The following is a 24,679-nucleotide window of genomic DNA, read 5'->3' as shown; positions in this document are numbered from 1 at the left end:
ATTATTAAGGGCACAAGAGCAAACTATCCCACTGCATAGGAAAGATAGGAAGTATGGCGAGAGACCACGCTGGCTTAACCAGAAGATTGTCAATGATCTAAAACTCAAAAAAGTGTCTACAAAAAGTGGAAACTTGGTCAAATTACAAAGGATGAATATAAGCAAGTAGAAACATCACACAAAATGAGATCAAACTAGCTAGGGACATAAAAGGAAACAAGAAAACATTCTGCAAATACATTAGAAGCAAAAGGAAGACCAAGGACGGAGTAGGCCCGTTACTCAATGAGTGAGGAAAGACAATAACTGAACATGTGGAAATGGTAGCAGTGCTCAATGACTTCTTTGTTTCGGTTTTCACCAAGAAGATTGGTGGCGATTAGACATCTAACACAGTGAATGCCAGTGAAAATGAGGTAGGATCAGAGTCTAAAATAGGGTAAGAATGAGTCAAAAATTATTTGGACAAGTTAGATGTCTTCAAATTACCAGGGCCTGATGAAATGCATCCTAGAATACTCAAGAAGCTGACTGAGGAGATATCTGAGCCATTAGCAATTATCTTTTAAAAGTCATGGAAGACAGGAGGCATTCCAGAAGACGGGGAAAGGGCAAACATAGAACCCATCTATAAAAAGGGAAATAAGGACAACCCGGGGAATTACAGACCAGTCAGCTTAACTTAACTTACCCAGAAAGATAATGGAGCAAATAATAGGAGACAATAAGGTGATAAGTAACAGTCAGCATGGATTTGTCAAGAACAAATCATGTCAAATCAACCTGATAGTTTTCTTTGACAGGGTAACAAGCCTTGTGGATAGGGAGGAAGCAGTGGATGTGGTATACCTTGACTTTTGATACTGTCTCGCAGGACCTTCTCATAAACAAACTAGCGAAATACAATCTACATGGAGCTATTATCAGGTTGGTGCATAACTGGTTGGGAAATTGTTCCCAGAGAGTAGTTATCAGTGGTTCACAGTTATGCTGGAAGGGCATAATGAGTGGGGTCCCACAGGGATCAGTTCTGCATCCAGTTCTGTTCAATATCTTCATCAATAAAGTTTGTGGACAATACCAGGCTGGTCTTTTACCGGGAGACAGTATCATACAAACAATATGTGGAGTACTTCTGAAATACTTTCTAAAGGAAAATCCATTAAACAGGTAAGTTTCAGAGTAGCAGCCGTGTTAGTCTGAATTCACAAAAAGAAAAGGAGTACTAGTGTCACCTTAGAGACCAATTTATTTGAGCATAAGCTTTGGTTATCACTGCTCCTTCCTCCAGAAATGCCAAGAACTCTGCTGCTGGCTTTCGACATGCATTCATTTCACGAACGGTTGGTTTGTAATATTTGTATTGCAATGAAATATTCTGTCACAAGATTTACACATCTGTACTTTCATGTGCCCATGTCAAAACCACTGGGACCAAACCTAGGTGGACCTGCTGGCCAAGCACAGATGATCCACAGTATGCAGTCATAACCTATCAGACCTACTACCACAGAGCAACGCAGCTCTGAATTCCCTTGCCTTCAAAATCAAGCCAGAGAACAAAATTGTTGAAAATGGATTTGCTGATTAAATTTTCTGCAGCAAATAAACCTGAGGTGATTTGGGAACAAGTCACTGATATTCCATGGGGTCTCCTCTGGCTCAGCCCCTGGCAGGATCGGGCCCAGAGCACATGGCACCTCTAGAAATCGGACCCATTCAGAAATCCTGACTTGGGGCATTGGGGTTTTAACACGCCGAGCTCGCTTTGAATGTCACAGTTATGTGTAGCTTGAACAGCCCACTGCGGAGCTTGGGCAGATGTGCGGGAGGGGTTCCCAAGCTACCTAGCACTGCCTACCCTCTAGCCCCGTCACTGAGTCACCCCAACAGCCCAGCTGAGTCCTCGGCCTCTGCACAGAACATCTGCCAATGGAAACAGTTTGCAGCCTTTCCCCTTCCCTCTGTATTTTAAAGATAGTGAAACCTGGCAACATACCCAATTCCTGCTAGAAGGGGAGCCGCTGACACCAAAGGTCTTCACCATAAAGGACAAGGCATCATCGGAGAGGTTGCACAGGCTGCAGACAGTATCTGTTCAGACAGGGAGTCAGGTGTCTTAATGAAGCATGTTTGCACATTCCCTTGGGGGCCACTTGGCCATCAGGGAACCTCAGCTGCTTGGCTTAGTGTGCACCAGCTGTAACCCCCATGAAACAAATGGCAAACTGCAGGATGCCAAATCACAGGGGATGCGTGTTGATGTTACCCAACTGGACATCAGCTCAAGCCCTGTTGCAGGCTCTATTCCTTATGGTTCCAATTAGTCACAAGGCTACATTGGGGGCGGCCGAGTGGTAACGATGATGCTGTCATAGCTGTGATCTCACTGAAATAAAATAAAATATAATGAATAATAATCATTATAATGTAGGACCAGATTTCTGCCCAGCAGCACCCTTTCCTGCATTACAAACCCATGGTGCAGGGCAGGCAAGGGAGATTCCACAAGGCTCCCTATATGGGAATTTCTCTCAAATTTTTCCAGGAGGTGAGGTCCCTTCCATTTTCCCTGAATGTAAAGAGGGACTCAGGATCCAGGGATCTCCACAGTTAGGAACAGATCTCAGTGATCCACTGGTAGCTAGGGCTACCCAGCCACAATCCCTGTGCCATCCACTACTGCTCCAGGACCCTATCAATCTGCCTGCTAGCACAGGTTCATCAGAGATGTGCTACCAGGGTCTGTCCTTGAATATTGAGTGTAGATATGGTCGCCACATCTCAAAAAAGATGTATTGGAATTGGAAAACATTCAGAAAAGGGCAACAAAAATGATTAGGGGTATAGAATGGCTTCCGTTTGAGGAGAGATTAATAAGACTGGGACTTTTCATCTAGGAAAAGAGATGACTTTGGGGGTATGACAGAGGTCTTTAAAATCATGAGTGGTATAGAGAAAGTAAATAAGGAAGTATTTACTCCTTCTCATAATACAAGAACAAGGGGCCACCAAATGAAATTAATAGGTAGCAGGTTTAAAACAAACAAAAGAAAGTATTTTTTCACTCAATGCACTGTCAATCTCTGGAACTCCTTAGCAGAGGGTGTTGTGAAGGCCAATACAATAGCGGGGTTCAAAAGGAAGCTAGATAGATTCATGGAAGATAGGTCCATCAATGGCTATTAACCAGGATGGGCAGGGATGGTGTCCCTAGTCTCTGTTTCCCATTAGTTGGGATTCGGTGACAGGGCATGGATCACTTGATGATAACCTGTCTGTTCATTCCCTTTGGAATTGGCCGCTGTCAGAGGACAGGATACAGGGCTTGATGGACCTTTCATCTGACCCAGTACGGCCATTCTTATGTTCTTATGTAAGGGTTTCTACAGGTATGTTAGCAAGAAGACGAAGGTCATGGAAAGTGTGGGCCCCTTACTGAATGAGGGATGCAACCTAGTGACAGAGGATGTGCAAAAAGCTAATGTACTCAATGCTTTTTTTGCCTCTGTCTTCACGAACGAGATCAGCTCCCACACTACTGCACTGGGCAGCACAGTATGAGGAGGAGGTGACCAACACTCTGTGGAGAAAGAAGTGGTTTGGGACTATTTAGAAAAGCTGGACGAGCACAAGTCATTGGGGCCAGATGCGCTGCATCCAACAGTGCTAAAGGAGTTGGCGGATGTGATTGCAGAGCCATTAGCCAATATCTTTGAAAACTCATGGCGATTTGGGGAGGTCCTAGAGGATGTAGTGCCCATCTTTAAAAAAGGGAAGAAGGAGGATCTGAGGAACTACAGGCCAGTCAGCCTCACCTCAGTCCCTGGAAAAATCATGGAGCAGGTCCTCAAGGAATCAATTTTGAAGCACTTTGAGGAGAGGAAAGAGATCAGGAACAGTCAGCGTGGATTAAACAAGGGTAAGTCATGCGTGACTAATTTAATTGCCTTCTGTGACAAGCTAACTGGCTCTGTGAATGAGGGGAAAGCAGTGGACGTATTATTCCTTGACTTTTGAAAAGCTTTTGACACGGTCTCCCACAGTAATCTTACCGGCAAGTTAAAGAAGTGTGAGCTGGATGATTGGACTATAAGGTGGATAGAAAGCTAGCTAGGTCATCAGGCTCAATGGGTAGTGATCAATGGCTCCACGTCTAGTTGGCAGCCGGTATCAAGTGGAGTGCCCCAAGGGTCAGTCCTGGGGCCGGTTTTGTTCAATATCTTCATTAATGATCTGGAGGATGGCATGGATTCCACCCTCAGGAAGTTTGCAGATGACACTAAACTGGGAGGAATGGTAGATACCCTGGAGGATAGGGATAGGATAAAGAGGGCCCTAGAAAAATTAGAAGATTGGGCCAAAAGAAATCTGATGCGGTTCAACAAGGACAAGTGCAGAGTCCTGCACTTAGGACGGAAGAATCCCATGCGCCACTACAGACTAGGAACCAAGCTACTAGGCAGCAGTTCTGCAGAAAAGGACCTAGGGGGTACAGTGGATGAGAAGGTGGATATGAGTCAACAGTGTACCCTTCTTGCCAAAAGGCTAATGGCATTTTGGGCTCTGTAAGAAGGAGCATTGCCGGCAGATCGACAGACGTGATCATTCCACTCTATTTGGCATTGGTGAGGCCTCATCTGGAGTACTGTGTCCAGTTTTGGGCCCCACACTACAAGAAGGATGTGGAAAAATTGGAAAACACCCAGCAGAGAGCAACAAAAATGACTAGGGGCCTGGAGCACATGATATATGAGGAGAGGCTGAGGGAACTGGGATTATTTAGACTGCAGAAGAGAAGAATGAGGGGGGATTTGATAGCTGCTTTCAGCTACCTGAAAGGGGGTTCCAAAGAGGATGGATCTAGACTGTTCTCAGTGGTAGCAGGTGACAGAATGAGGTGTAATGATCTCAATTTGCAGTGTGGGAGGTTGAGGTTGGATATTAGGAAACACTATTTCACTAGGAGGGTGGAATGGGTTACCTAGGGAGGTGGTGGAATCTCCATCCTTAGAGGTTTGTAAGGCCCAGATTGACAAAGCCCTGACAGAGATGATTTAGTTGGGGATTGGTCGTGCTCCGAGCAAGGGGTTGGACTAGATGAGCTCCTGAGGTCCCTTCCAACCCTGATATTCTATGATTCTATCCAATTGGGTACCTTTAGGTCCATTATTTCCCACAATGACAGTTGTCCTAAGCCTCCTAGTTGATTCCCATCTTAATCTAGTTACCATTTCCCACTCCTGAGACCCAGTTTCCAGTGGGAGCTATTTGTAAATATTGTAAATAGAACTTGTGATTTTACTCAATATGTGTCAGATATCATTACAGCAGCCTCCTTTATTGGGGAAGGAGTGACAGGAAAAATGTATCAAAACATTTCTATTCATCGTGTTGTTATTCCTAACCTTATCCTTATGATGTGTCAACATTTTCCTGTTATCTTTTGGAATGTGTTTGGTATTGAGGTTTTCAATATCAGCCCTGTTCTTGAAAGATTTGTGTGAGCCGGACCTGCCTCTTGCTCACAACTTAACTTTCCTTTAAGCTGCAAAGTTTTAACGGCTTTAGTCCAGGCCTCAGGTGTCATACCAGGTCTCTGCTACAAAGCTTCAAGTCTCTGACCCTCTTCCTAGTGCCTGGCCTACATACACTGCCTGAGGTCTTTGCTATTCTGTGTTTCACCAAGCAAGACTGGAAAGCCTGGAGGCTGCTTGCCAAACAGCAGTTCATAGAGAGAAAACTTGGACGCTTCAGGCAGGTGAGACGAATACCTAGATGGAACTTGGTCCTGCCATAAGTGCAGGGGACTGGACTTGATGACCTTTCAAGGTCCCTTGCATTCTGTGATGGTGCTATTGCCCCCCACTGGTGAAAAAGAAATTAAGAACAGCCCTGGGAGAGGGTTGTGCCAGGGAGCCGATTGGAGGCAGCCAATCAGGGCCAGGCTGGGCCCTATAAAAGATTGCAGGGCCAGTAGGAGATAAATCTCTCTCCATCTCTGGTAGGAGATGGATCTGACTGCCTGATAGTTAGAAAGGGGTACCTTGAACTCAGTAGTGCTGGGAAGGGCAAGAGGAGCTGGGGAGCTCCAGCCTGGCTAACTTCCAGGCTGAGGTTCTGGTACAGGACCACAAGGAGGTACAGGAGGTGCAGCCGGGGATAGGAAGAGTCAGCCAGTCCAACTCCCTTGCTGATGATGAGTGGCCATTTCAGACTGCAGTTTGCCCCTGAAGGACAGAGCTAGATAAAGACTGGCAGTGGGTCACTTAGGCAAGATGGGTGAAGGGAGTTGGGGTTCTCTGGTGAGAGGAGGACCCCTGAGTGAGATTTGGGAGAAGCAGGCGATCGCAGGAGAGACACCGGCCGGTGGACGGCACTCTGGAGCTGGAACTGAGTTACTTCCAGGTTGTAACCAGCAGGAGGTGTCGCGGTTGTGAGTCTCGATGTACTACACACTCCTGTGATTCTGTGATTCTATGAGAGGGTATTGGAGAGGAGAGGAGAGGAGGACTTCACTAGTGGTGAGCAGTGAAGATCCAGGGGGAGGGGAGATGGAGGCAATCAGCGAGCGGCAGTTGGGGGGACCATGGAAGAGAAGGGGTGAACAGGGGGTAGGGCCATGGTCCAGGCACCAGGGGAGCTTCCAGTGCTCGGGCCAGTCTATCCAAATGCTAGAGCCAAGCATCACCCATGCCTCCTTATCATCCCTGGCTGTCAGAGCACTGATAGCCCCCAAAGGAACTAGAGTCAAAGCCCACCCTGCATATCATAGGTATAAGTCCTGACCAATAGTCAGGACTTCCCTGCCAACCAACCCCAAGTGATGGCCATCACAAGGTGAAAGGCTTGCCAACTCAGAAAGTCTTTTTCAAAGTGAATATGTTTTACAGGTATCTCAACACAATAAATGCACCGCTTTCCGGTTGCTTTCAAAGCTTACATGCAAGTGCTGATCAGTTCCGTGTCATTAAGTGAAATACACTTTATTCTTTAAGTGATAAGGATCTGTATGAAGGAGTTGAAAAACTGGCCAATCATTCCAACAGACATTTCTCATACTTTTCCTGGGCAGTTGCTTTCATTCAGATCTATTTAGAGTAGTGGTTCTCAAAGTATGGGAGGTTTGGGAATGTATAAAGGGAAGCAGAAGCCTTGTTTTGTTTTGTTTTTAAAGAGCTCCAGCTGCCAGCACTGGGTGAATGGGGCTCATACAGAAGGAGCATGTACATTCAGGGGAGGGAATATAGAAAACAGCATAAGCCCCAGCAATTACAGGGTGACATTGGGAGCCACAGCCATGCTGGGCGCTTCAGGGCTCGACATTAGCCCTGCACAGGGCTCTCTTAGCAATTGTGACATGTCAGACATCATAGTGTGGTTTTCCCCCCAAGTACTTAAAAACAAACTTAAACTCACTATCAGCAGCATGCTTCCAGTGAGAAACAGCTTACACAAGAAATTGATTGTTTTGTGACAAAGGGAGAAAAGCACACAACACAAACTGAAGTGAAGACAACATTGGAGGTCCCAGCAAAATTCAGAAGCCAAAAATATGACAAAGTTTATTTCAAACTGGGCTTTATGTGACGTGGGTCCCGTAGTGCACTGAGGCCTCTGTGATGGGTTTCCCTCCCTTTCCTGGGGGACACCTGATTTTCTGGGATCCCACTGAGCCCACGCATTCCACCAGCCTGGGTTCCCTCCAGCCTTCTCTAGCACATACATAGGTCAGGACACACCCCGCTGTAGAATCACACAGAGTCTGCAACCAGCTTTGTGTGGGAAGATTCATCTTAGGAACTGCCTCAAGCTCAAGTGTACACACCCTCTGGAGTGCAAACATTGTCTTGCACTGTGCTGAGATCTATACAATGCAAGCTCATGACATTTGCCCCATCCCTCAGTGTGGAGCAAAATATACACAACTCCCTCCTCCCCCAAGATATGAATTGCATGAACTGGGTTTTAGAAAACAGAATACAAGTTTATTAACGACAAATGGTAGATTTTAAGTGATTATAAGGGATATCAAACAGAACAAAGCAGATTATTGAGCAAATAAAACACAACATGCAAGTTAAGCTAAATAGTAGTAAGTTCTCACTCTAAATGTGGTTTTATGCAGGTTGCCGAGTTTCTTGAAGGTAAACTGCACTGCTTGAAGCTCAAATCTCCAGGTATTCCTTTCACAGCCTAGATTTTTCTCACCTGGGCTCAGCCCCTGTCAACCCCCCAGCTTAGTTACTTTGTTTCTTCAGGTGTTTTCAGCAGTCTACTTTCTTGTGTGTGGAGGCAGTTGAGAAGAACCCAGATTAACTCAAAGACAGAAATAGGATTTACATACTGTGGAAATTCTTTGTTTCCTAGTTAGACCCCCTCACCCCTTCTCAGTAGAAAAGTACCAGAAGATCAAGATGGTATCCAGTACCAGGTGACATGATCACATGACCCTGTTGTGTCAAAGCAGCATCCCAGGAAGCTTCTCAGGAAAGTGGGATCCCACAAAAATGGATACATGGGCAACAAAATGGCAGAGAAAATTCAGTGTTGAGAAATATAAAATAATGCACAGAATCTCAAGTAGACATATAACACTAGGGGATTTAAATTGGCTCTTCCCACTCAGGAAAGAGATCTTGGAGTCATTATGGATAGTTCTTTGAAAACATCCAGTCAATGTTCAGCAGCAGTCAAAAAAGTGAACCAAATATTGGGAACCATTAGAAAAAGGATAGATAATAAGACAGAAAATATCATAATTGCCTCTATGCCCACATCTTGTATACTGCATGCAGATCTCATCGACCTATGTCAAAAAAGATATATTGGAATTGGGAAAGGCAATGAGTTCCACAGGTTGACTGTGTGTTATGTGTACTACTTCCTTTTTTGGAGTTTTGTTTTAAACTGGCTGCCTATTAATTTCATTTGGTTACCCCAGTTCTTGTGTTTTAAGGAGGAGTAAACAAGACTTCTGAATTCACATTCTCCACGCCATTCATGATCTGTGGCATATCCTTCCCACATCCAGGAGAGAGCAAAATCTTTTGACGAGTGTACAGTGTACAAATACCTGTGCAGTGCAAGGCAGTATAATTTTGGGTTTATACTCCGGTGTGGGGTGTGAGCCTGGGGAGATGGGAAAGTGAATGTTTTCTGCTGTTTGTACTTTGGTGCCTTAGGTAAGTTCTCACTTTGGGTGTGTGGCGCCATCCCCTATCGTGTTGGGTGATAACAGGGCCTCGAGATGTAAATCACCAGCAAAGCAGGATGCATGAGGGCCAGCCCATCTGGGTGGTTATTGGGGTGCAGCAGTTCCCACAGCTCCCAAACAGCACCTCAGGGTAGAAAGTGCCTGTGATGCAAGCAAGATCCAGATGTAGCAGTAGATTCTTTCCTTTACTGCTGTGTTCTCACCCTAGCAGGGCACACCTACATAAAATACCACCACACTGACATGGCCCCACGTCAGGCAAACTCCATAGCTATTCACTCGTAAAATGTGGGATACCGTGTGAGATGAACTCTAGATGATTTTGACCCTGAGACTGGTAAAGGAATCACTCAGTGAGTGGAGAAGTCCTATTGTACTAGTTCTGACGCAGGATGTCACAGCTCATTTCTGCACTTATTTCTGAGAGATCAGCACAGTACTGGAATGTGATCCTTACCTGATGCACAGAGTAGATGAATTATTAGAACAGTCGGAACCTGCAAGATATATATTCACTTTAGACCTCAAAAGGGGATATTAGCAAATACCTTTGATGCTAATATTCTAAGAGAAAAAAGGCTTATTCCATGCCCTTTGGCTTGCATCAATTCAGGATCACATCATGTAGCCTCAAGAAGGATGGCAGTGACTTTTCTGAGGTTAATAGACTGGATATCATAACCGCATGGGAAGTATGTAGGTACGCTGCTACGATCAATTCAAAATGGTTTTTGGTCCTGTATCTTCTGGCAGCATTCCCACATATAGTGCAGATGGTAGTGCATTACACACAGCAGAGAAAGCCATCATCCATTGCTTGTCTGAACAGTCTACAAGACTCAGTTTGCCATGACAATCTGATACTGGATACACATTTCTTCACTCCCTGGGGAGAGTCTCAAGCTGTAGTTCTTCAGTGTCTATTTTATGCTCTTCCCATGGAGCCCAGGGAATTGTGTGTGAATCCTGACCAACAGGAGAGTCTGCAGGGTCTGTGCAGGGGAATCATAAAGGTCACTCTCCAGCACAGCGAGTGTCAGAGATGTGAGATTCATACACTGATTCTCAGGGCTCTGCCTTCCTGACACTGTAAGGAGATTTTCTGTCTGCGCTGAGCGGGATTTTGGTGAGTTGCCTGTTTCTGCATTAAAATTAATGCTGAGGACTCAGGAAGGGTTCCAGGGTTCCAGTCAAGAATCACCTGGGCAGGAATTCACCAGCACGGTGACTTGAACTATTAAGTATTATCAGAAATACAAAGAGATTTACCTGGTAAAATTGGAACTACAAATGTACTGGAAATAGTTTAGACAAATATCTGTTTTTCAGACCAGGTCCTTGTCTCTCACTGTGTCCTTCTATCTGTCTCAGTTCCCTGTTTTGAGCTGTGTGGTTTTCCCTCTGATTCACTCAAGTTTTCCAATTCAGCAACTTCACTGTGCTGTTAGGAAGCTCAGCCAAAGCCTCTGCAGCGGGTATCTGTTTTATTAGAGGGTTCACAACAAGAATGGGTTGCACACTGGCCAGATTCTGCCGTCACATTCTGCCTTCACTGGGTCACTCCAGATTGACACTGGCCTCCCTTATAGCAAAATAAGGGCCCCTGTGTTTTGAAATCCCCATCTTGCATGCTCGATCTCAGAACACCACATGAGCTGGGGTTTTCTTCAGACTCTTTCAGCACCTTTACAGAATAGCGCTTTCTGTAACAGGACCCGAAGCCATGATTTTTGCATGTCAGAGCCAACTGTTAAACACTAAGGGTGAATCTGGTCCCATTGAGATCAGTGGTAAAACTCTCAACACTGCCAGGAGTTCACCCTAAATCCACATGCAGGGACTTTAAGCAATGGCTTGATTTACACCAGCTGTGAGCCTCCAGCAACTTGAACTGGAGTCTTCCGGAGACCTCTAAGCATGGGTGAGCTCGCTTGCACTAAAGAAGAACTGACAGGAGAGTTGCTGAAATCTCAAACTTACAGAGTTATATGTTCAAGAAATTAGGGGGAAAAATCAGGAAGGGGAGGGGTCTGATCTCTCCATGCCCTTACATCTCTGGTTCTGAAGATGATAAGGAGAACAAAAATGCAGTAAAAATGAAAGCATATTTCTGGCTTAGAGGAAACCAGATAGTGTTGGAAATCTCACCAGGAGAGGTCCAGGAATGCACAGTTTGCATATGGGAGCAGGGGCGGGGCACGGCCCATGCAGTATCCAGATCACAGTGGTGTGGAGTCCTAAAACCGAGTGAAAGAGGGAATTCACATCCTGCCTAATGCACAGACCAAAGAGGCGTAATGAGGTCTCCTGGAGCAGGGGCGTGTCTCAGATTATATTGTAACGTGGACCACACTGTAGCAGATTGTCTCTGACACCTTCCCCTATCAGGACCATCCCATCTCCCATGAGTAATCCCATGACAGCCTCATGGCATCAGCAATTTTCAACATATAAAGCAGCCTCAGGAAGGGGTGTCTGGGTTTCTAGCAGGCTGCAGTATGTTAAAGCTTTGTGTTGTTCTGAGGAAGAGTTACTAACACTGGCTCCTTTTAGTCTCCACGTCCTCTCTCCCTCCTGGTGGGTCTGTCCCACTCTCCTTCCCTGCTCAGGCTGAGCTGCCGCTGGGGTTCCCTTCCCCCTCAGAGAGGCAGTTCAGGCTGATCCCCTTTTCCCTGGTGCAGGCAGACCCTGAGTTTCACCTGGTCTGAGGAGGTATTTCTGTGAGCTGTCGCTGTGCAGTCTTGCACCTGAGTGAGGGGTATCGCTGTGTGGCTGGGTTGGAATTTCTGGTCAGGGGGGACCTACATGGACAAGTGGCCAGCACTGGAGGTTATGGGGCAGGGAGTGAGGTGTACACAGATAGGTGCACAGCACTGAGGGTTATGGGACAGGGATCAGGGTGAACGCTGACAGGAGGGCATTGCTGAGGGATGTGAGGGCAAGGAGGGTATGTACAGGGTCAGCAAGGTAGCGATGGGGGGCTGTGGGGCAAGCAGGGGGTACATGGACAGACAGGCAGTGCTGAGGGTTGTGGGGATGGGGTGCAGCATATACATGGACAGGTGGTCCACGCTGCTGAAATGAACATTTTCTTTGTGATTGTTCATCCAAATACAGGTCTGGGATCTTTCCTGGCACCTGGTGTCTTTGGGCATGTCTCAGGGTGTCTTTGGCCTGGCAAGCCACAAAATTGCAGAATGGGTAACACAACCTTTACTCAGTTTTGTTTGCAATTGTTGTTGGTTTTGTTCTTCTGTAATTTCATGCATTTCACCAGTGGAAAGACACATTGATCTTTTTGTGACATGGCGTCTCCTATTCTTCACAGTGATATTATTATGATATGATAATAGCATAATTATGATAAATTTTATGCAAGTTGGGTCATGCAAGATGTCATTGGACAAAGTATGATTTCCTGACTACAATTATGCTATATGTATGAATGTATAATTTTTGCATCTGAAGTAATGAATATAGACTATATATTTGTATTTCAAATGTAGTTACACCTGGGTAATGTGTCAGTCTAGATAGCTGGTTGGGAAGGGCCTATTCAGGACAATGTGCCATTAGGGAGAACAGTATGCCTTAGGAGAAATTTAGCTCCCACATAGTAAGACTTCCTGAGAACGCTCCAAACAGCCTATGGAGACAGGTAACCATCAAGTGATCCATTCTCTCTCACCCATCCCCATCTTCTGGCAAACAGAGGCTCGGGACAGCATCCCTGCCCATCCTGGCTAATAGCTATTGATGGTTCTATCGTACATGAATTTATCTAGTTCTTTTTTGTACCCAGTTATAGTCTTGGACTTCTCAACATCCTCTAGCAAAAGTTTCACAGGCTGACAGGGTGTTGCATGAAAAAAAAAATACTTTCTTTTGTTTGTTTTAAACCTGCTGCCTGTTAATGTCATTTGGTGGCCACTAGTCCTTGTGTTATGAGGAGTAACACTTCCTTAGTTACTTTCTCCACACCAGTCATGATTTCACTGACCTCTATCATATCCCCTCTTAGTCATCTCTTTTCCAGTCTGAAAAGACCGAGTCTTATTAATCTTTCCTCCTACAGCAGCCATTCCATACCCCTAATCATTTTGTTGCCTGTTTCTGAAACTTTTTTAATTCCAATATATATTCCTTGAGATGGGGCAACCAGATCTGCATGCAGTGTTGAAGATGTGGGCATACCATGGATTCATAGAGAGGCAATATGACATTTTCTATCTTATCATCTATCCCTTTCTTAATGAGTCCCAACATTCTGTTTGTCTTTTTGTCTGTCACTGCGCATTGAGTGGATGTTTTCAGAGAACTATCCACAATGGCTCCAAGATCTCTTTCTTGAGTGGTAACAGCTAATTTAGACCCCATCATTTTATATGTATAGTTGGGGTTATGCTTTCCAATGTTTATTACTTTGCATTCATCAACCTCTCCTTGAGATACCCAGGTTAACATTGGCTCTTTTCGCTGCAGGGAAAGCTCATATTTAGAAAATTATCTCTTTATGCCCCCAAGTCTTGTTCACAGCCATTGCACTTCCCGTGATATTCCCGCATTGTGTAAGCATCACCTACATTCTTGGTTCCTAGATTAGAACATAACTGTTTGCTTTGACTCAATTGACCAACAAATTCAGATTGCTCTGAATGCGTGACCTGTCCCCTTCATTATTTATGATCACCAATTTTTGTATCATCTGCAAACTTCAGGCATGAGAAAGGTAGTCAGATGAATTGCTGACATGTATCTCTTCTTATACCCAGAGAGAGGGCCGTGGACTAGCTGGACCACAGGTCTCATCCACGATACAAGTCCTATATTGAAAAGGAGCCAAACAGACATAATCATGCTGGGCTATGATTTCGTGCTCAACAGAATGGGCATAAAGGCCAAAAGGGTCTTGGTATTTACGGCTACAGGCCTGCATGTCTGTTACTTCCCTTGTTTCTTTTGATGAGAGACTTTCTTGCAGGCACCGAGCTTTGAATGAGACATAAATTACAGGTATTATCTGAGACACCGTTCTGAGGGTGTCACCCTAATACCTAACTTGTAGAGATTTTCTTATGCCCTGAAACATGTGGGCATGTAGGTTTTTCAAATATTTATTTAGCTGTACCTATTGTAACTGAATAGTCTCACTATCCATGCAAATTTACAAGCTCTACCTGATCCTTCTTAGCTCACGGTCTCAACTATCTTTTGTGGCAATAAGCTCCTACTTAGGCACTTAGGCATATTTTTCCATCTGTTTTGAATTTGCCACGTTTCAGTTGAATCAAATGTCCTCTTCAGATTGTGTTAAGAGACAAGGAGATTAGAGTCTCAATCTGTTATCTATCAGTCAGTATTTTATAGACTTTTCCCATATCCCCTTTTATTTATCTCCTTTGAAAGTTAACAATCCCAGTCTTTTCAACCTCTCTCTGTATGAGAGTTTCCCCAGCCTCTTGATCATTTTCATTGCTCTTCCCTGAACCCCTCTAGTTCTGCAATATCCTGTGTGAGAAGGGCCCCCCAGTACTACACAGAGGAGTCCAGAGAAAGGTGAAACATTGGCTGACGGATCTCATGGCATAGCATTTACTTTGGATTCCCCATCCCACTCCTCCTGGATCCCAATGTTTTGCTTAGTTTCTGGCCATACTTGCACTGTGAGCAGGGTTCCACAGAGCTGTGTACCATGATGCCCAGCTCCCTGTCCTGAGTTCATACAGTTAAATTACAACCTTGTAAGGTCTTTGAGGAGTTCAATCTTTTCCCTCCAAAGGGCATAAATGTTGCATTTAGTGACGTGGGAGATCATCTGCCATCCTGCTGCCCATTCACCTGGTTTGCTTAGCTCCCTCTGAGAAGTTCTCTGGACTTCACGGTGACCTAAATAATCTGGTGCCATCTGTCAATGTTGCCACCTCACTGTTCAGCCTTTTCCAAATTGTAAATAACTATAAAATGTTTATTGTAATTTGGAAGAAGTGGGGTTTTATTCATCTTGTTAAGTTGCATGTGAGTCTTACTGTCCTATACTATTACTGTGTGTACCGTAGCTTCCCTGTGTACTGCACCAATACTTTGGTGGTGGGAACTGGGTGTGTGATTTTGCTGAGGACCCCAGGGCAGGTGAGGCTGCCCAGTTATTTGCACCTATGTAACCTGAGACCCAGGAGGGGTTATGAAACCAGGTGACACCTTTTGCCCGGGAAGCGAGACAAACAGAAGGAGGAGGAGCATCAAGGGGGGTGTCAGAGGTCAGGTGGCTGGAAGCTGGCAGTCTGCATCAGGGACTGAAAAAGGGGGAATCCAGGGCATCTGGCTCAGAATTCCCAAGATGGACTTGGCTGAAATTCACTGATGTCTGTAATAGGAAGCTCTGTTCTATGCTGTGTTCTTGTTGATTAGTAAACCTTCTGCTTTACCAGCTGGCTGAGAGTCATGTCTGACTGTGGAGTTGGGGTGCAGGACCCTCGGGCTTCCCCAGGAGCCCCGCCTGTGCAGATTTGCTGTGGGAAGTGCACAGTGTGGAAGAGCTGAATGCTCTGAGGTCAGACCCAGGAAGCTTGACGCTGTGTAAGATTCTTGTCTTGGAGACAGTATGCTCAGAGAGAGGAGGCATGCTCGCCCAGAGTCCTGAATAGTTTCGTAGGGAGTAGTTCCAGAGTATCACCCAATGACTCCGTGACAGTAATATATATGGCCTGGTCTACACTCTGACTTTAGGTTGAATTTAGCAGTGTTAAATCGATTTAACCCTGTACCCATCAACACGACAAATCCCTTTTTGTCGACTTAAAGGGCTCTTCAAATCAATTTACTTACTCCACCCCCGACGAGGGGATTAGCGCTGAAATCGGCCTTGCCGGGTCGAATTTGGGGTACTGTGGACACAATTCGACGGTATTGGCCTCCGGGAGTTATCCCAGAGTGCTCAGTTGTGACCGCTCTGGACAGCACTCTCAACTCAGATGAACTGGCCAGGTAGACAGGAAAAGGCCCGCGAATTTTTGAATCTCATTTCCTGTTTGGCCAGCGTGGTGAGCTCACCTGCACAGGTCACCATGCAGAGCTCACCATACAGGAGACCATGCAGTCCCAGAGTCGCCAAAGAGCTCCATCATGGACCAAACAGGAGGTAAGGGATCTGATCGCTGTATGGGAAGATGAATCCATGCTAGCAGAACTCCGTTTGAAAAAACGAAATGCCAAAATATTTGAAAAAATCTCCAATGGCATGAAGAACAGAGGCTATAACAGGGACCCGTAGTTGTGCCGCTTGAAAATTAAGGAGCTCAGGCAAGCCTACCAAAAAACCAGAGAAGGAAACGGCCGCTCCAGTTCAGAGCCCCAGACATGCCTCTTCTATGATGAGCTGCATGTCATTCTAGGGGGTGCAGCCACCACTACCCCAACCCTGTGCTTTGACTCCATCCAAGGAGTGGGAGGCAACACGGAAGCGGGTTTTGGGGGTGAGGAAGAGGATGATGATGAGGAGGTTGTAGATAGCTCACAGCAAGGAAGCAGAGAAACCGGTTTCCCCAACAGCCAGGATCTGTTTATCACCCTGGACCAGGACTCTGTACCCCCTGAACCCACCCAAGGTGAGCTCCTGGATCCTGAAGGTGGAGAAGGGACCTCTGGTGAGTGTACCTTTGTAAATATTATACATGGTTTAAAAGAAAGTGTGTTTAATTATTAATTTGCCCTGGCACTCGTGGCCAGTACAGCTACTGGAAAAGTCTGTTAACATGTCTGGGATGGAGCGGAAATCCTCCAGGGACATCTCCATAAAGCTCTCCTGGATGTACTCCCAAAGCCTTTGCAAAAGGTTTCTGGGGAGGGCAGCCTTATTCCATCCTCCATGGTAGGACACTTTACCATGCCAGGCCAGTAGCATGTAGTCAGGAATCATTGCGGAATAAAACATTGCAGCATATGGTCCTGGTGTTTGATGGTATTCAAACAACATCCATTCTTTATCTCTCTGTGTTACCCTCAGGAGAGTGATATCATTCACGGTCACCTGGTTGCAATAGGGTGGTTTTAGTAAGTGGACAGCCAGAGGTGCCCGTTCCTGCTGGGCTGTTTGCCTGTGGCTGAACAGAAATCTTCCCTGCTGTTAGCCATGCAGTGTGTGTGTGTGTGTGTGTGTGTGTGTGAAGCCATCATCCCAGAGAATTGGGTGTGTGTGTGGGGAGGGTTAGTTGGGTTTCTGCTGCACATGAACCCAGAAACCGCAGCCCCTCCTTTTAAATGGCCAACCCATTTTTAATGGCCAACCCAATGGCTACTTCATATGGGAAATGAGGGTGCTGCTGTTTGAAACCATTCCCACATGTTATGAAGGTTAAAGAAACCAAAAGACTGTGGCTTACCATGGCTGCCTGCAAGCCAAATTCTGCTGCCCGGCCCTGTGTGAGTGATCTCTCACACCAAACCGTCATACCCTCAATAAAAGAGGCAAAGTGCGACCTTGTAATGAAAGCACATGTGCTATGTAATGTTAAAAGCAAGGTTTACCGTGAAAGAGTGTACACATTGTTCTATGAAATGTGTCTTTTTTAACTACCACTCTCCCTTTTTTTTCCTCCACCAGCTGCATGTATTTCTCCTTCCCAGAGGCTAGCGAAGATTAGAAGGCAAAAAAAAATGCACTCGTGATGAAATGTTCTCTAACCTCATGCTGTCCTCCCACACTGACAGAGCACAGCAAAATACGTGGAGGCAGACAATGTCAGAGTGCAGGAAAACACAATATGACCGTGAGGAGAGGTTGCGGGCTGAAGATGGTAGGTGGTGTCAGCTTGCTGAAAGAAGGCAGGAGTCAATGCTCAGGCTGCTGGAGGATCAAACTCATATGCTCCAGCGTATAGCTGAGCTGCAGGAAAGGCAGCAGGAGCACAGACGGCTGCTACAGCCCCTGTGTAACCAACCGCCCTCCTCCCCAAGTTCCATAGCCTCCTCACCCAGATGCCCAAGAACGCAGTGGGGGGCCTCCGGCCATGCAGCCACTCCACCCCAGAGGATTGCCCAAGCAACAGAAGGCTGGCATTCAATAAGTTTTAAAACGTTGTGTGGCCTTGTCCTTCCCTCCTCCGCCCCCCCCTCCTGGGCTACGTTGGCAGTTATCCCCCTATTTGTGTGTTGAATAAATAAAGAATGCATGAATGTGGCAACAATGACTTTATTGCCTCTGCAAGTGGTGATTGAAGGGGGGAGGGGAGGGTGCTTAGCTTACAGGAAAGTAGAGTGTACCCGGGAGGTGGGGGGTTTCCATCAAGAAGAAACAAACAGAACTTTCACACCGTAGCCTGGCCATTCCTGAAACTGTTTTTCAAAGCTTCTCTGATGCACATTGTGCCCTCCTCTACTCTTTGAACTGCCCTGGTGTCTGGCTGCAGGTGATTTGCCTCAATCTCCCACCCTGCCATAAACGTCTCCCCCTTACTCTCACAGATATTGTGGAGCGCACAGCCAGCAGTAATAACAGTGAGAATATTGGTTTCACTGAGGTCTAACCGAGTCAGTAAACTGCGCCAGCGTGCCTTTAAACGTCCAAATGCACATTCTACCACCATTCTGCACTTGCTCAGCCTGTAGTTGAACTGCTCCTAACTATTGTTGAGGGTGCCTGTGTACGGCTTCATGAGCCATGGCATTAAGGGGTAGGCTGGGTCCCCAAGGATAACTATAGGCATTCCAACATGTGCAACGGTTATTTTCTGATATGGAAAGTAAGTCCTTTGCTGCAGCTGTTGAAGCAGACCAGCGTTCCTGAAGATGCGAGCGTCATGTACCTTTCCCAGACATCCCACACTGATGTTGGTGAAACGTCCCTTGTGATCCACCAGTGCTTGCAGCACCATTGAAAAATACCCCTTGCGGTTTATGTACTTGCTGCGTTGGTGCTCCGGTGCCAAGATAGGGATATGGGTTCCTTCTATGGCCCCACCACACTTAGGGAATCCCCATTGCAGCAAAGCCATCCACTATGACCTGCACATTTCCAAGAGTCACTACCCTTGATATCAGCAGCTCAGTGATAGCGTTGGCTACTTACATCACATCAGCCCCCACAGTAGATTTGTCTACTCCAAATTGATTCCTGACTGACCGGTAGCTGTCTGGCATTGCAAGCTTCCACAGAGCTATTGCCACTCACTTCTTAACTGTGAGGGCTGCTTTCATCTTGGTATTCTTGCGCTTCAGGGCAGGGGAAAGCAAGTCACAAAGTTACATTAAAGTGCCCTTACGCATGCAAAAGTTTCGCAGCCACTGGGAATTGTCCCAGACCTGCAACACTATGTGGTCTCACCAGTCTGTGCTTGTTTCCTGGGCCCAGAGTCAGCGTTCAGTGCCATGAACCTGCCCAATTGACACCATGATGTGCACGTTGCAGGGCCCGTTCTTTGTGAGAAGTCTATGTCCATGTCCTCATCACTCTCGTCACCGCGCTACAGTTGCCTCCTCCTCACCTGGTTTCGCTTTTCTTGCAGGTTATGGGTCTGCATATCCTGTTGGATAATGCGCACGGTATTTATAGTGCTCATAATTGCTGCGGTGATCTGAGCACCCCATGTTCCCAGTGCAATGGCGTCTGCACTGAAAAAGGCGCGGAATGATTGTCTGCCATTGCTCTGATGGAGGGAGGGGCAACTGATGACATGGCTTACAGAGTTGGCTTACAGGGAATTAAAATCAACAAAGGGGGTGGCTTTGCATCAAGGAGAAACAGAATGGCCCCCTCAAGGATAGAACTCAAAACCCTGGGTTTAGCAGGCCGTTGATTTCATGGAGGGAGGGAGGAAGGGAGGAGAAAATGAATACAAAACAGATCTGGTCTATTTCTTGTTTCGAGCCACTTCCTCTATCTTTATACATCTTGCTGGCAACAGACGGTGCAGTATGACTGCTGGCCATGGTCGTCTCCTGGCTGCTCATTAGAAGACGGTACAGTAGGACTGCCGGCAGGACTGAATCGCCATGAGACGAAATTTAAAAGGGAAATGACCTGGCTGAGTCACTCCCACGTTTTTCCAGGCGCCTCTGACGGACCTCACCGAGGTCGGATAAAAGAGCACGCTGGAGTACAGTGACGATGGCTACCATACATACGGTCATACCAGGCAGTGAGCTGCTGCAGTGTAGCAATGCAGTACCACGTCTGCCAGCACCCAGGAGACATATGGTGACGGTGAGCTGAGTGGGCTCCATGCTTGCCGTGGTATGGCGTCTGCCTGAGTAATCCAGGAAAGAAGGCACAAAACGATTGTCTGCCATTGCTTTCACGGAGGGAGGGAGGGAAGGGGGGCCTGACGATATGTACCCAGAACCACCCGTGACAATGTTTTAGTCCCATCAGGCACTGGGATTTCTACCCAGAATTAAAATGGGCAGCGAAGTCTGCGGGAACTGTGGGATAGCTACCGACAGTGCAACACTCCGGAAGTCGACAGTTGCCTCGGTACTGTGGTCTCACTCCACCGACTAAATGCTGACTAAATGCACTTAGAGCATTTGCATGGGGACACACACAATCGACTGTATAAAAACGCTTTCTACAAAACCGACTTCTATAAATTTGACCGAATTTCATAGTGTAGACATAGCCGTGATAAAGTGTTTAAATCTCATTGCTCTTCTTTTCTCCCTTCACAGATACTTTGAGCATTTTGCAGCCTGATTGACACATCGAACTCTTCATGGCAGCTTTCAACCTCACCCCTTCTGGCCCTTCAACATTCATCCTAATGGGCATCCCTGGCCTGGAAGCTGGCCACATCTGGGTTTCCATCCCTTTCTTTATGTGCTACATCATCAGCCTGTTGGGAAATTTCATGCTTCTGTTTGTTGTAGGCAAAGAGCAGACCCTGCACAAGCCGATGTACCTGCTGCTTTGCATGCTGGCGCTCACAGACATCACCACTTCTACATCCGTCATACCAAGGGCACTGTGTATATTTTGGTTCAATTTGAAAGGCATTACTATGGGTGGCTGCCTCATCCAGATGTTCTTCCTTCATGCAGTTTCTGTTATGCAGTCAGCTGTTCTCATGACAATGGCCTTTGATCGCTATGTTGCCATATGTAACCCTCTGAGATATTCCACCATCCTCACCAATGCACGAATAGCTAAGCTGGGGCTAGTGGGTTTGATAAGAGCTGTTCTCTTCATTTTGCCTCTGCCCCTGCTCCTGAGCAGGCTCCCATTCTGTGCCAACCGTATTATCCCTCATATGTACTGTGACCACATGGCTGTGGCAAAGATGTCATGTGGAAACATTACAGTCAACAGGATGTATGGCTTGGTGATAGCATTTGTAGTCATTGGGTTAGACCTGTTGTTCGTTACCCTGTCCTATGGTCTGATCATCAGGGCCATCATCAGAATATCCTCCAAGAAAGCCTGCCAGAAAGCCCTCAACACCTGCACATCCCACATCTGTGTAATGCTCATGTCTTGTATTCTCTTGCTGTTCTCCTCTCTGACACACCGGTTTGGTCAAGGCATAGCTACCCACATTCACATCATCTTGGCAACCCTGTACTTCCTCGTCCCTCCCATGTTCAACCCTATCATTTATGGGGTCAAAACCAAAGAGCTTCGTGAGAAAGTGGGCAAATATACCTGCAGAAGGTGATTGCTGGGGGTAATTATTTTAAACCTGACTGGGAAAAGATATTGCCTTGTTAATCAAGGATGTTCTGTCCCAATTTGGGTGAGCTCAACACTATGGAAGTTCACAGTCAGAGTTCCTCACACCTAATGTCTTATAACTCCATCACCAAGCACTGCTCTCTCCGTTGCTGAGTTCCCTCAATCTGACCATCACCTGGTCTCTGTCAGGCATCACTCATCAGTCCCCTCCCCAGCTGAACCCTGTCACTCATCCTTTCTGTTACTTTCACACCAAGAGAATATACTGCAATTTTCTGATGTAAGGTGACTTTGCATTAGACCCTGTGTGAACAGGGTTCTTGATCAGTTCAACAAACTAAAGTTATGCATTCTGATAGCCAAAGACAGATTAAGAAACTACAATGTTGAACTTGTTTATCCTTTGTACAATGATCTAGTCAGAAAGTTTACCTGACTTTTCTACGTCCAATCCTTCAGTATGCCTGGAGGAAATATCAAATGTTTCACTTGAAAGGTGCTAACACAGGAAAGTTGCTGCAGAAATTGAGGACATTGTACTAGAGCCTGATAGTGAGAGTTGTGAAACTGTAGGGTTTTGAGAACTGGACTGTGTTACTGAGCAACTATGAATTAATACAATAGAACACCACATAGTTAAGGGTTAATTGAAAAGCAGGCTTTTAGATGCAAGGTCAAAATCTAGATGACAGGTTCCCCAATCAGAATGGGAGAAGGAGACAGACATGTAAATAAGTGACAATGAAAGAAGATAAGTGAATGAAAACCATGAGTCCAGATGCTTGTGATATTAGAGGTTTATTGATAGTTAGGAAAAGTGATGGTCCAGTAGGGGTCATTATGACCTATGTGTTTTGCAGAAATTATAAAAGATTAGGTAACACAGTATACTTTGGAGCAGTTTTCTGAATCTACCTTTAGAGACCTTTTTCTGGCATCCTTTCTCCCCAGCAGGTGAGCACCAGGCCAATCACTCAATAGTGATCCAGCTGCTAGGTAAATATCTGGAATGGGTTATCTAGGGAAGTGGTGGAATCTCCATCCTTTGAGTTTTTAAGGGCCGGCTTGAGAAAGTCCTGGCTGGGATGATTTAGTTGGGGTTGGTCCTGCTTTGAGCAGGAGGTTGGACTAGATGACCTCCTGAGTTCTCTTCCAACCCTAATCTTCTAGGATTTCATGATTCAATAATGTTCTAAACCTATTGCTTATGTCTCTGTGTTCTTAAATCTAATAACCTGCAGTGTTAGACAAGAGCATGCTTACTTGGATTTGATCCTTGATCATACGGAATTGTTGTGTTCTCATTGCTTCATTCCTGACACGGTGAGGAGTGAAATAGTTAATTTGCCCCTGCTGGGGATTCTGAAAACTCCAGCAAACAGATTGCTGTGTTAAACTATGACATTCTCTTGGAGTCCAATAACTTAGCACTTTACACAGTTGGTTTTAGAGTCACTTTCAACTGGAACTTTCAAAATACACAATAACAATTCCCTCTGTCAAAGACATCAAAAGTAGGCATAGAGATTTCATCTTGGAGAAGTGAAGTAGTTTGTGAAGCAGATGAAATAGAGATTCCCACAAAATGTCCTGGTGATGGAATCTCATTCAGTGCTAAGTCCTTCATGACCTGGTTCGGCTAATATCTCATTGTTGGCATAGTTTTCTGGATACCTTGGACAGTTAAAACATTAGTGGAGCATTTTGCCTATGGTTCACTAACCTCATACTGAGAACAGTCAAGTAGAGCAGTTTTTGATAGGTCTCGAACACATGGATGCCGCTGGGGACAGAAACTTTAGTGAACTTCGCTTGTTTGCTCTTTCATTGCTGGCCATCAGAAGAAGCATTCTACTTCTGATGAAGACTGGGAAGAAGAAATATTGCCTTTTAGAAACTAACAGTAACAAATTAATTCAACTCAAAATATGGACTTTGACTACCATCATTGAATGCAATTACAAATTAATAACATAATAATCTTACTGTTATTTTTACACTACATATATTTTGGGCTTCTTTGGGGCTATTTTAAAAACTGTTATCCACCGCATTTTTGTTTCAAATACCTGCCAACCCTCAATCAGGATACAAGTACCAGTACCAGCAGCTCAGAGCTCTGTGGCCTCCACCTGAAACCCAGCATCTGAGAGGTCCAGAGCTCCTGAGGCATCCCCAGCATCACAGAGTTACAGGGGTCTCCACCACCTGTGCCACCTCAGAGCTGATGGTCCCCCTGCCACCCGCAGTGGCAGAGAGCTGCTAGGTCCTTGGCCAACTATGGCAGCTGGGAGCTCGGGGCCACACTAGCTCACAGCTATGGCTCTCCAGCCCCTGAGCTGAAGTGAAAAATGTCATGGAGGTCTCTGAAAGTCACGGAATCTGTGACATAATCTTGTCCTTAGCCAACCCTATGAACAACTTGCTGCGGTGAATGGGGAAGTGGTGGAACCACAGCGACTGAGGCAGTGGCCGCACTTTGGGCAGGAGGCACAACAGTCGCTGACTCGCTCCAGACCGTAGAGTTGTTCATCCCTGGGCTCAGAGTGTCAGCCGGCCATTGTTAAGTGCTGAAGGCTGGAACATTGTTGCTTTGGTAATGCTGTTCAGACTACTCAGTGCATCTGTCCTTGGAGCTCCAATGTTATCAAAATGCACTGATATGGCAACCGGCTAATTCAACAGACCTCAGTGTTATGCATAAAGACCACAGGCACAGTTCAGTGACAAAGGCACAAAGCTATTTTTATTACAATCTAGGCATAGTACTATGAGACAAAACAGCAAAAGAGTTTATTAAA

At 45.9% G+C, this 24,679-nt stretch overlaps 1 protein-coding gene across 1 annotated transcript; it reads left to right on the top strand.

Moving 5' to 3' along the window:
- Window positions 1-14,726: 14,726 nt before the first annotated feature.
- On the top strand, window positions 14,727-21,861 carry LOC140916869 (olfactory receptor 52N2-like). The gene is made up of 2 exons (XM_073358789.2): window positions 14,727-14,773; window positions 20,879-21,861. The coding sequence occupies exon 2, from the start codon at window positions 20,923-20,925 to the stop codon at window positions 21,859-21,861; it is 939 nt and encodes a 312-aa protein (XP_073214890.1). The 5' UTR covers window positions 14,727-14,773; window positions 20,879-20,922.
- The last annotated feature ends 2,818 nt before the right edge of the window (window positions 21,862-24,679 follow it).

Source organism: Lepidochelys kempii, chromosome 1 (genome assembly GCF_965140285.1).
Source record: "Lepidochelys kempii isolate rLepKem1 chromosome 1, rLepKem1.hap1, whole genome shotgun sequence".
Classification (NCBI taxonomy): domain Eukaryota; kingdom Metazoa; phylum Chordata; order Testudines; family Cheloniidae; genus Lepidochelys; species Lepidochelys kempii.
This window is presented reverse-complemented; position numbering and strand designations above follow the sequence as displayed.

Excerpts from the sequence above, each read along its gene's own strand:
- LOC140916869 (XM_073358789.2), top strand. The coding sequence starts at position 20,923 with ATGGCAGCTTTCAACCTCACCCCTTCTGGCCCTTCAACATTCATCCTA.